The sequence below is a fragment of the Coregonus clupeaformis genome, unplaced genomic scaffold, assembly GCF_020615455.1.
Source record: "Coregonus clupeaformis isolate EN_2021a unplaced genomic scaffold, ASM2061545v1 scaf3227, whole genome shotgun sequence".
NCBI classification, from domain to species: Eukaryota; Metazoa; Chordata; class Actinopteri; order Salmoniformes; family Salmonidae; genus Coregonus; species Coregonus clupeaformis.
In genome coordinates this window covers 40,001-52,437 of record NW_025536681.1, presented here as the reverse complement: position 1 = coordinate 52,437, position 12,437 = coordinate 40,001, and the positions used below count along the sequence as shown (strand labels likewise).

The 12,437-nt window shown below is 41.7% G+C and overlaps 1 protein-coding gene across 1 annotated transcript in view; it reads left to right on the top strand.

Annotated features, from left to right (window-relative positions):
- Positions 1-1,322: 1,322 nt before the first annotated feature.
- Positions 1,323-12,437, top strand: part of LOC123489733 (multiple PDZ domain protein-like) — a gene marked incomplete at its 5' end in the record, with an annotated part of 45,830 nt that continues 34,715 nt past the window's right edge. The window contains 4 exons of the mRNA XM_045220146.1: positions 1,323-1,595; positions 2,898-3,027; positions 8,872-9,070; positions 9,980-10,450. Coding sequence (XP_045076081.1) covers positions 1,323-1,595; positions 2,898-3,027; positions 8,872-9,070; positions 9,980-10,450 — 1,073 coding nt within the window. The remainder of the gene's footprint in view (positions 1,596-2,897; positions 3,028-8,871; positions 9,071-9,979; positions 10,451-12,437) is intronic.

The following is a 12,437-nucleotide window of genomic DNA, read 5'->3' as shown; positions in this document are numbered from 1 at the left end:
CTAGTTAGACATGCTTTTAGTAGTTGGTGACTCACTGGAAATAGCAAGGCTCTACATGCTCTTGTTTGGGAAAAATCTCACTCGACCAGCAATAAAACAACAATGAGAGTAGTTGATATCTACCACGGTAACACAGTCAATACATGTAGTTCATTCTACACGGTAACACAGGCAATACATGTAGTTTATATCTACCACGGTAACACAGTCAATACATGTAGTTTATATCTACCACGGTAACACAGTCAATACATGTAGTTAATATCTACCACGGTAACACAGTCAATACATGTAGTTTATATCTACCACGGTAACACAGTCAATACATGTAGTTTATATCTACCACGGTAACACAGTCAATACATGTAGTTCATATCTACCACGTTAACACAGTCAATACATGTAGTTAATATCTACCACGGTAACACAGTCAATACATGTAGTTAATATCTACCACTTAACACAGTCAATACATGTAGTTTAACCTCTACCACGGTAACACAGTCAATACATGTAGTTTATATCTACCACGCTAACACAGTCAATCCATGTAGTTTATATCTACCACGGTAACACAGTCAATACATGTAGTTTATATCTACCATGGTAACACAGTCAATACATGTAGTTTAGATCTACCACGGTAACACAGTGTCAATACATGTAGTTTATATCTCTAACAAGTCAATACATGTAGTTTATATCTGCTAACACAGTCAATACAGTAGTTCATATCTACCACGGTAACATAGTCAATACATGTAGTTTATATCTACCACGGTAACACAGTCAATACATGTAGTTTTATCTACCACCGAACACAGTCAATACATGTAGTTTATATCTACCACCGTAACACAGTCAATACATGTAGTTTATATCTACCACCGTAACACAGTCAATACATGTAGTTAATATCTACCACGGTAACACAGTCAATACATGTAGTTTATACTACCACCGTCAACTATTACAGTCAACATGTAGTTTATTTCTGACCACAGTGTGTTGTAACTCTGCTCTAGTCGGTTGTTGTTGTTGTCTTAGTAACAGTAGAGCAGCAGAGAGAGCCTCTTGTTACAAACCTGCTGAATATTTCATGATGTTGAGAGATGAACACAATGCCTGACCACACTACTAGAGAGAGGGGGGAGGAGAGAGAGACTAGAAAGAGAGAGGGGTGGGGGGGGAGAAAGAGCGAGACAGGGAGAGAGAGAGAGAGAGAGAGAGAGAGAGAGAGAGAGAGAGAGAGAGAGAGAGAGAGAGAGAGAGAGAGAGAGAGAGTCCAATTCACAACCACTCTCTTTACCCTGTCAGACCAGATCTCTATCAGGCCTATATTCCTCTCCATTGTCTCCAAACCCTCCACCTCTGACCTTTCACCTGTCCCTCAGATCGAGTGTTGTGTCCTGGAGTCCATCCCGGAGTCCATCCCGGAGTCATCAAGGTCGTCCAGAGACGAGACCCGGTCGTCATCGAGAGATGAGAATGATACTCTCTGCTCAGCCGGGATGCTAGCCTCCTCCTCACAGCAGGCGCACGCTAACAGCTACGGCTCACAGCAGAGGAACAGCCAACCGTGCTACACACTAAAGGTAAGAAGCCGTCCTAAACAGTCAACAGTGACGTCAACACCTCAGGGTTAGCTTTGCCTTGTCTACTGTAAGGACCTAAATAACTTGGAACAAGAAGCAGTGCTCACAACACCAACTCTAGAAAGTACGTTTTTGCTTTATTAGTCTAATAAAGAACCCGGAATCATGTGGAAATGATGGGGTGAACAACAAACTGTAGCCCACTAAAGAGAGAAACGAGCAACAGTGGTTGTACGCTAAACGCAGGCAGCCATCTCCCTCTCTGGACCAATAACCACAGCTCACCTTACTGTTAGCTACAGTATATTTTCCAGTCCAGCTAATGGAAAGATATTAGTGTAAACTGTGTAAATAGGAAGTAGTCAACCTCGGGTAGGGAGGGTCTGTTTTGATCCTCCAACCCTTGGAGAAGTGGCCTATTCCCCAATTTTGTTTACACTTCAGTAAATATTGTTCACAGGCTGCCGTACTTGGCTCCTGTGTCGTACTGACCTGTAGATAGGTCACTGTTCCCTCTATAGCTTAGTTTATTTCCGGTGTTTAGAGTCATTCGGCCAGCTGGATCAGTGTCATTGGGCGAGGCTCAGAGAAAGTGTTTGTTTATTTCCGGTGTTTAGAGTCATTCGGCCAGCTGTATCAGTGTCATTGGGCGAGGCTCAGAGAAAGTGTTTGTTTATTTCCGGTGTTTAGAGTCATTCGGCCAGCTGGATCAGTGTCATTGGGCGAGGCTCAGAGAAAGTGTTTGTTTATTTCCGGTGTTTAGAGTCCTTAGGCCAGCTGTATCAGTGTCATTGGGCGAGGCTCAGAGAAAGTGTTAGTTTATTTCCGGTGTTTAGAGTCATTCGGCCAGCTGATTTATTTCTCCGATCAGTGTCATTGGGCGAGGCTCAGAAAAAGTACTAGTCCCTAATGTCTTCTCCATTGTGAGGACATTCACAATCATTCACTGTCCGACATTAAAACACTCCGCAGGTTTTTTGTTTTTCGACTTTCACTTAAGTTACACTGAATCAGCCAATGCTTCCACTCAAACTTTAAGGTTCCCAGTGTTGATTATGGGAACCAAACATGCTACCGTAGACCTATTCTGAGGACAACACAGCAGCTCTCTAGGTGTACCTAACTGCATTCTGGAAAGCTTGAAGACCTGCTAAAATGGACAGCAATACATTGGACACAGCAGTTAGGCTACTGGCTCATGCCCCTCATTCATCCGTTTAAATGTCCTTTTCTCCACCCATCCGTTCATCCATCCTTCCTTCCATTCATTGATTGATTTATATTTTCTTTTATCTTCCTCAGGACGAGAAATCGCTGCGTCATTGCTTCGGCAGCAACATGGAGGACGGCGATAAGCTCCTGGCCCCGCCCCCTTCTTTCGGCAGCCATTTTGAGAGGACAATCACTGTTGTCAGGGGCAACCGTAGCCTTGGTATGTTAATAGTGTTTTTCATTGTGGCGGGGTGTCTGTGTGTGTACATCGTCGGCATGGCGATACTGGGCGGAGAGGATGAGAAGCTGATAATCGAGGGAAGTCGAAGATTTTTTCAGGAGTTGAGGTGAACAGTGGCGTTTCATAGAGAGATATCTGCAAAAGGCTTATTGAATTTATAAAGTCGTATTGAATTCAATCAAATTGAATACGTGAGAGAAAGAGAGAGAGAAAGAACAGAGGGGAAGAAAGAGGAAAGGAAAAAAACACAAAAGTTGACCAGCACTTTTTATTAAGGGCACCATGCAATGACTGAGAAAGAGAGAGTGGACCTCAGTTAAGAAAACCCATATTGATGACTGAGAAAGAGAGAGTGGACTTCTGTTAAGAAAACCCATATTGATGACTGAGAAAGAGAGAGTGGACTTCTGTTAAGAAAACCCATATTGATGACTGAGAAAGAGAGAGTGGACTTCTGTTAAGAAAACCCATATTGATGACTGAGAAAGAGAGAGTGGACTTCTGTTAAGAAAACCCATATTGATGACTGAGAAAGAGAGAGTGGACCTCGGTTAAGAAAACCCATATTGATGACTGAGAAAGAGAGAGTGGACCTCTGTTAAGAAAACCCATATTGATGACTGAGAAAGAGAGAGTGGACCTCGGTTAAGAAAACCCATATTGATGACTGAGAAAGAGAGAGTGGACCTCGGTTAAGAAAACCCATATTGATGACTGAGAAAGAGAGAGTGGACCTCGGTTAAGAAAACCCATATTGATGACTGAGAAAGAGAGAGTGGACCTCGGTTAAGAAAACCCATTACATTACATTGTCATTGTCACTTTAATGACAGGAAGGCCAGTGACAACAACACAGTCTGTCAGTAGCAATACATAAAGAGTTTATCTATAGATTTGTCAGCAACATGGTAGGATTACATTCATGTTATTGATTTGGTCAATTTGTCACTTTAGAGAAGTCCGTTTCCAGACTATGGAATCCATTTGTAATGTTTTGATCCATTGGGACTACAGAATGTTGTGAGCATTTTGTTGTGATTTTAGCACTAAAGTGTATTTATATATTATTACCTTGCCTGACACCTTACCAACATTAGATGTTAAGTGCTGTGAAAAAGAGATAAAGTTAACATTTATAACTATATATATATATATATATATATATATATATATATATATATATATATATATATTCTTGCTGTACTATGTATGGTAGGCTTTGTCAGTTTTGTGTGAACAAAACGTGATAACCCAATGTTCTTTGTGAACTCACCTTTTGTGAGAACACACGTGAGAATGTTGTGAGAGAGTTGTGAGAATCATAGTTTGTGAGAACATGTGTTTTGTTAGGACTCGTCGTTTGTTAGAACACAGTTTGTGCGAACACCGTTTATGTGAACGTCTCGTTTGTTTTAGCACGTGGTTTCTTAGAACAGATGGTTTGTGGGAACATTTGTAAGTCTGTGATGTTTTTCTTGCCTTGGAGAATGCATGGTGTGTTTCATGTAGCTAGTCTTTTGAAAGAGAAAGACAAATGCATGGTGTGTTGTTTCATGTAGCTAGTCTTTTGAAAGAGAAAGACAAATGCATGGTGTGTTGTTTCATGTAGCTAGTCTTTTGAAAGAGAAAGACAAATGCATGGCACTTTATTATTAGAGGTGTTAGCTGAGACAGTTTCTTCACAAACGGGTGAAACTACTTTAACTCATTTATACGTCAACATTTCTTTGTTTCTGTCTTTTGTGGTCTTGTGGATTCTTTTACTAGCCTGTTATTAACTGGTTGTCAAAATGTCTTGTCTTATGGAAATATACAGACAAAGTAATCGGTTAAACCAATGATAGTTGATGTGATATTATATTACCCCTATTTTTAATCTTGAAAGATTATATACAGTTGCAGTGAAGGAAAGTGCTGTGTATTCATGCGCCTATCAGAACGGCTTCTCTAGCTCCGATGATTACTTTCATTGTAGCTTCTTCACCTCAGAGGTCTACGACTGCAGCTGTTGTCGTCCACGTGGTTGTAACCTCCATGCACTATGATTGTATTGTGATTTGAATGTAATGAGAGAAAATAAATAAAAAATCAATAAACTATACATTTGACCATACATAACTTTTCGAAAGTCATTTATTTATTTTTTTGATCTACCTTCAAATTGTGTACGCTCATAGTGTGGCGGTGTAGTCCCCTTGTTGGTAGATGGGATCTGACTAGTGTGTGTGTGCTATGCACTCCTCCGAAAGTGTGTGTGTCCCGTTGTGTGTAGTCCTACATGTATGCTTCCGTGTGTGTGTGTGTGTTGACGTGCGCATTCGTTCCCTGATGTACATAAGCACAGTTGCCACAGTGTGTGTGTGTGTGTGTGTTACCCTTGCTAAATACTAGATAGCCAATGCAAGCCTCTTATAGCCGTGTTTGCGTGCGACTGTCTTCCTTCATTTAAGTGTTCGTTTAATCTTCCTAACACCCTTTTTGACCATGTGACACTGAGGTGTGTGTGTACGTGTGTGTGTGTGTGTGTGTGTGTGTGTGTGTGTGTGTGTGTGTGTGTGTGTGTGTGTGCGCAAGCCTGCTGTTGTCTGTGAGTTTTGGCATTAGTTCAATTTTGGGGGTTAAACCCAACAGTTACCTGTTTCCCCACCTCCACCCTGTATGTGTGTGTCTGTGCGTGTGTCTGTGTGTGTGTCTGTGTGTGTGCGTCTGTGTGTGTGTGTGTCTGTGTGTGTGCGTCTGTGTGTGTGTGTGTGTGTGTGTGTGTGTGTGTGTGTGTGTGTGTGTGTGTGTCTGTGAGCGCGGATGGGCAGGCGGGGGGGAAAGGTGTCCTTGTACAACTACATAGGCCCCAATTCAATCAGATAAAGAGAAACCCCACTGTGGGGTCACTCAGAGCATTAACTCTATTATTTTAGGATTATTGGAGGTGTTAGCTGTGTTAAAACATTGAGATTATTATTAGTGGGTGTTAGCTGTATTAAAACATGTATATTATTAGAGGTGTTAGCTGTATTAAAACATTTATATTATTAGTGGGTGTTAGCTGTATTAAAACATTTATATTATTAGTGGGTGTTAGCTGTATTAAAACATTGAGATTATTATTAGTGGGTGTTAGCTGTATTAAAACATTGAGATTATTAGAGGTGTTAGCTGTATTAAAACATTGAAATTATTGGAGGTGTTAGCTGTATTAAAACATTGAGATTATTGGAGGTGTTAGCTGTATTAAAACATTGAGATTATTGGAGGTGTTAGCTGTATTAAAACATTGAAATTATTGGAGGTGTTAGCTCTATTAAAACATTTATATTATTAGAGGTTTTAGCTGTGTTAAAACATTTATATTATTAGTGGGTGTTAGCTGTATTAAAACATTTATATTATTAGTGGGTGTTAGCTGTGTTAAAACATTGAGATTATTATTAGAGGTGTTAGCTGTATTAAAACATTGAGATTATTATTAGTGGGTGTTAGCTGTATTAAAACATTGAGATTATTAGAGGTGTTAGCTGTATTTAAACATTGAGATTATTGGAGGTGTTAGCTGTGTTAAAACATTGAGATTATTGGAGGTGTTAGCTGTATTAAAACATTGAAATTATTGGAGGTGTTAGCTGTATTAAAACATTTATATTATTAGAGGTTTTAGCTGTATTAAAATATTTATATTATTAGAGGTTTTAGCTGTGTTAAAACATTTATATTATTAGAGGTTTTAGCTGTGTTAAAACATTTATATTATTAGAGGTGTTAGCTGTATTAAAACATTTATATTATTAGAGGTGTTAGCTGTATTAAAACATTTATATTATTAGAGGTTTTAGCTGTGTTAAAACATTTATATTATTAGAGGTGTTAGCTGTATTAAAACATTTATATTATTAGAGGTGTTAGCTGTATTAAAACATTTATATTATTAGAGGTGTTAGCTGTATTAAAACATTTATATTATTAGAGGTTTTAGCTGTTTTAAAACATGTATATTATTGGAGGTGTTAGCTGTATTAAAACATTTATATTATTAGAGGTGTTAGCTGTATTAAAACATCTATATTATTAGAGGTGTTAGCTGTATTAAAACATTTATATTATTGGAGGTGTTAGCTGTATTAAAACATTTATATTATTAGAGGTTTTAGCTGTGTTAAAACATTTATATTATTAGAGGTTTTAGCTGTATTAAAACATTTATATTATTAGAGGTTTTAGCTGTGTTAAAACATTTATATTATTAGTGGGTGTTAGCTGTATTAAAACATCTATATTATTAGAGGTTTTAGCTGTATTAAAACATCTATATTATTGGAGGTTTTAGCTGTATTAAAACATTTATATTATTAGAGGTTTTAGCTGTATTAAAACATTTATATTATTGGAGGTGTTAGCTGTATTAAAACATGTATATTATTAGAGGTTTTAGCTGTGTTAAAACATCTATATTATTGGAGGTGTTAGCTGTATTAAAACATTTATATTATTAGAGGTGTTAGCTGTATTAAAACATCTATATTATTAGAGGTGTTAGCTGTATTAAAACATCTATATTATTAGAGGTGTTAGCTGTATTAAAACATCTATATTATTAGAGGTGTTAGCTGTATTAAAACATTTATATTATTAGAGGTGTTAGCTGTATTAAAACATCTATATTATTAGAGGTGTTAGCTGTATTAAAACATCTATATTATTAGAGGTGTTAGCTGTATTAAAACATCTATATTATTAGAGGTTTTAGCTGTATTAAAACATGTATATTATTAGAGGTTTTAGCTGTATTAAAACATCTATATTATTGGAGGTTTTAGCTGTATTAAAACATCTATATTATTAGAGGTTTTAGCTGTATTAAAACATCTATATTATTGGAGGTTTTAGCTGTATTAAAACATGTATATTATTAGAGGTTTTAGCTGTATTAAAACATAAACACCTTGCAAGCTGTTCTTCTCATGGACAGTATGTATTGACACTAAACCACACTAGTCCTGAAATACTTCCTGAGTGAACCCGCAGTGGAGATTTCCTTTATCTTGCGCGTGGGAGTGTGTGTGTGTGTGTGTGCATCTGTGTGTGTGTGTGTCTGTGTGTCTGTGTGTGTGTCTGTCTGTGTGTCTGTGCGTGTGCGTCTGTATGTGTGCGTCTGTGTCTGTGTGTGTGTGTGTGTGTATGTGTGTGTCTGTGGGTGTGTGTGTATGTGTGTGTATGTGTGTGTCTGTGTGTGTCTGTCTGTGTGTGTGTGTGTGTGTGTGTGTGTGTGTGTCTGTGTGTGTGTGTCTGTGTTTGTCTGTGTGTGTGGGTGCGTGTGTGTCAGTGTGTATGTGTGTGTCTGTGTGTGTCTGTGTGTGTGTGTGTGTGTGTGTGTGTATGTGTGTGTCTGTGTGTGTCTGTGTGTATGTGTGTGTCTGTGTGTGTGTCTGTGTCTGTGTGTGTGTGTCTGTGTGTCTGTGTGTGTGTCTGTGTCTGTGTCTGTGTGTGTGTCTGTGTCTGTGTCTGTGTGTGTGTGTTTGTGTGTCTGTGTGTGTGTGTCTGTGTGTTGGAGTATGACTACAGGTAATGTCTGTGTGTTGGAGTATGACTACAGGTAATGTCTGTGTGTTGGAGTATGACTACAGGTAATGTCTGTGTGTTGGAGTATGACTACAGGTAATGTCTGTGTGTTGGAGTATGACTACAGGTAATGTCTGTGTGTTGGAGAATGACTACAGGTAATGTCTGTGTGTTGGAGTATGACTACAGGTAATGTCTGTGTGTTGGAGTATGACTACAGGTAATGTCTGTGTGTTGGAGTATGACTACAGGTACATGTCTGTGTGTTGACAGGTATGACAGTGAGTGCTATAAAGGACGGCTCAGGGATGTTGATCCGGTCAGTGGTCCATGGAGGGTCTATCAGTCAGGATGGGAGGCTGGGGGTAGGAGACACTATCCTGGCTATTAACGGAGAACCCACCACCAACCTGACCAACGCTGTGGCCAGAGCCATGCTGAGAAGACACTCTGTTATAGGGCCAGACATAAGGTAAGGGACACACACACACGTATAGAATACTGTATATACAAACATTCACACCAACCACCAACCCGACCTGACCAACGCTATGCCCAGAGCCATGCTACACAGGCATTCTGTTATAGGGTCAGACATGAGGTGACCAGGACACACCCTCAGACTCAGACCCCAAACTCTCCTGTCTTTCCTATTATGTTCAGGATCCTTTAACGTCCTGTTTGTATATTTTATATACATTTTAGATCTCCTTCCGCTGATCAGTGCTACTGTTATGAGTGAGTATAGCTGGATGTATTATAATCACACTGGTCTGTGTTGTCCATGGTCATACGTATGGACCAAAACCATCTCCAAAGGCATCTGCTTGACCATCATTCAACAGCTCCAACACATCACCGTTGCAGCATGTTTGTAATGACAGCTTCATGACAGCTTCATTATTGTGTAGTTTTCAACTCTCTTAGGACGTTTGTCTAAACGACACAAACACAGTCACACCTACATCAACTACATCTCTCTCTCTCTCTATCTCTCTCTCTTCTCTCTCTCTCTCTCTCTCTCTCTCTCTCTCTCACCTTTCACCCCTCTTTCTCTCTCTCTCTCTCTCTCTCTCTCTCTCACCTTTCACCCCTCTTTCTCTCTTTCTCTCTCTCTCTCTCTCTCTCTCTCTCTCTCTCTCTCTCTCTCGCTCTCTCTCTCTTCTCTCTCTCTTTATCTCTCTCTCTCTCTCTCACTCGCTCTCTCTCTCTTTCTCTCTCTCTCTCTCTCTCTCTCTCTCTCTCTCTCTCTCTCTCTCTCTCTCTCTCTCTCTCTCTCTCTCTCTCTCTCTCTCTCTCTCTCTCTCTCTCTCTCTCTCTCTCTCTCTCTCTCTTTGTTTCTCTCCCTCTCTCTCTCTGTTTCTCTCCCTCACCTCCACAGTGTAACGTTCATCCCCTCGTCTCTGGTAGAGGAGCACCGTGCCTCCATGGCCCAGCAGCCTCTGTCATCCATTATGGTGGACGGCCCCACACCCTGCCCCCTGACTCCCTCCCCTACCCCGCCTGGACGTCCAACCCCCTCCCCTACCCCGCCTGGACGTCCAACCCCTTCCCCTACTCCGCCTGGACATCCAACCCCTTCCCCTACCCCGCCTGGACGTCCAACCCCTTCCCCTACCCCGCCTGGACGTCCAACCCCCTCCCCTACCCCGCCTGGACGTCCAACCCCTTCCCCTACCCCTCCTGGAGCCCCAGATACAGCCTCAACAGGTCCAACTCCAGCTCCAGGTCCAGCTACAGCCCCAAGGCCTCAAGGATCACCTCCACCCAAACCTGTAGTATCAGTTACAAGTCCAGATCCAGTCTCAACCCCAACCAAAGGCCCACCCAGACCCCCACCCCCAGACAAGAGGTAAGATCCCATCGTGAAACTTGAAAATGTGAAACAAATAAACGTAAAAACCTAACACCTAGCCCCAACCCTAACACCAACCCTAACCTCAACCCTAACCCCATCCCTAACACCTAGCCCCAACCCTAACACCAACCCTAACCTCAACCCTAACCCCATCCCTAACCCCTAACCCCATTCCTAACCCCTAGCCCCAACCCTAACACCAACCCTAACGTCAACCCTAACCCCATCCCTAACCCCTAACCCCATCCCTAACCTCAACCCTAACCCCTAACCCCAACCCTAACCTCAACCCTAACCCCATCCCTAACCCCTAACCCCAACCCTAACCTCAACCCTAACCCCTAACCCCAACCCTAACCTCAACCCTAACCCCTAACACCAACCCTAACCTCAACCCTAACCCCATCCCTAACCCCTAACCCCAACCCTAACATCAACCCTAACCCCTAACCCCAACCCTAACCTCAACCCTAACCCCTAACCCCAACCCTAACCCTCAACCCTAACCCCTAACACCAACCTCAACCCTAACCCCATCCCTAACCCCTAACCCCAAACCTAACCTCAACCCCAACCCTAACCCCTAACCCCATCCCTAACCCCCTAACCCTTAACCCTAACTCCTAACTCCTAACCCCTAACCCCATCCCTAACCCCTAACCCCATCCCTAACCCCAACCCCAAACCTAACCTCAACCCCAACCCTAACCCCTAACCCCTAACCCTAACCCCTAACCCCAACCCTAACTCCTAACCCCAACCCTAACCCCTAACCCCTAACCCCAACCCTAACCCCCTAACCCCTAACCCCAACCCTAACCCCTAACCCTAACCCCAACCCTAGCCCCAGCTCTAGCCTCAATCCCAGCCTCAGTTTCTCAGCCACAGCTCCAAACCAAAGGTCAGCTTCCAACCCCACCTCAAGCCCTTTCTCAAGCCTCAGCTTCATACCCAGACCCAGAAAGCAAACTGTATTTCTAAACATTCATGTGGTATAGAAGGTTAATTTTAGACTAGCCTATATATTTCAGTACTGTGTCATGTCAGAAAAATGAATAGATACTCTCTCTCCCTCTCTTTCTCTCTATTGTTCTCTCTGCTTTCCCCTCCCTCTCTTTCCTCCCCCCTCCCCCCTCTCTCCTCCCCCTCTCTCTCTCTCCCCTCTCTCTCCTCCCCTCCACTCTCTCTCCTCCCCTCCACTCTCTCTCCTCCCCCCTCCCCTCTCTCTCCTCCCCCCCTCTTCCTCCCCCTCTCTCCTTTCTCTATCTGTATCTCTACTACTGCTGTAACATGTTGTAATGTTCCTCTCTCTCTCTGTGTGTGTGTGTGTGTGTGTGTGTGTAGATATGGCTATAACTCAATCTAATGGGCTTACTACCACACACACACACACACACACACACACACACACACACATACACACACACACACACAGTCTATGGTGTACTTTAAACATATTCATGAGAAAACACACACTCTCACACACATAATGTACACATACACACGCACACACACATACAATTGTACACATAAACACCCACCCACACACCCCCCCACACACACACACACACACGCACACAAAGTCTATTTGAAACATATTCATGGGAATTCACACACAACCACCATGAGACTGATCTGTGTGCAACACTAAACCATGACCCCGGCAACAAATGGGTTTTTCCCCAGGAAATGTCTTTCTTAAAATGTTGCAGTTTCTTGTTTAATATTTACATTTGAAAAACCTTTGGGGGGCAAACATTTGTATATACAGTACCAGTCAAAAGTTTGGACACACCTACTCATTCCAGGGGTTTTCTTAATTTTTTGTATTTTCTACATTGTAGAATAATAGTGAAGACATCAAAACTATGAAATAAAACATATGGAATCATGTAGTGACCAAAAAAGTGTTAAACAAATCAAGATATATTTTATATTTGAGATTCTTCAAATAGCCACCCTTTGCCTTGATGACAGCTTT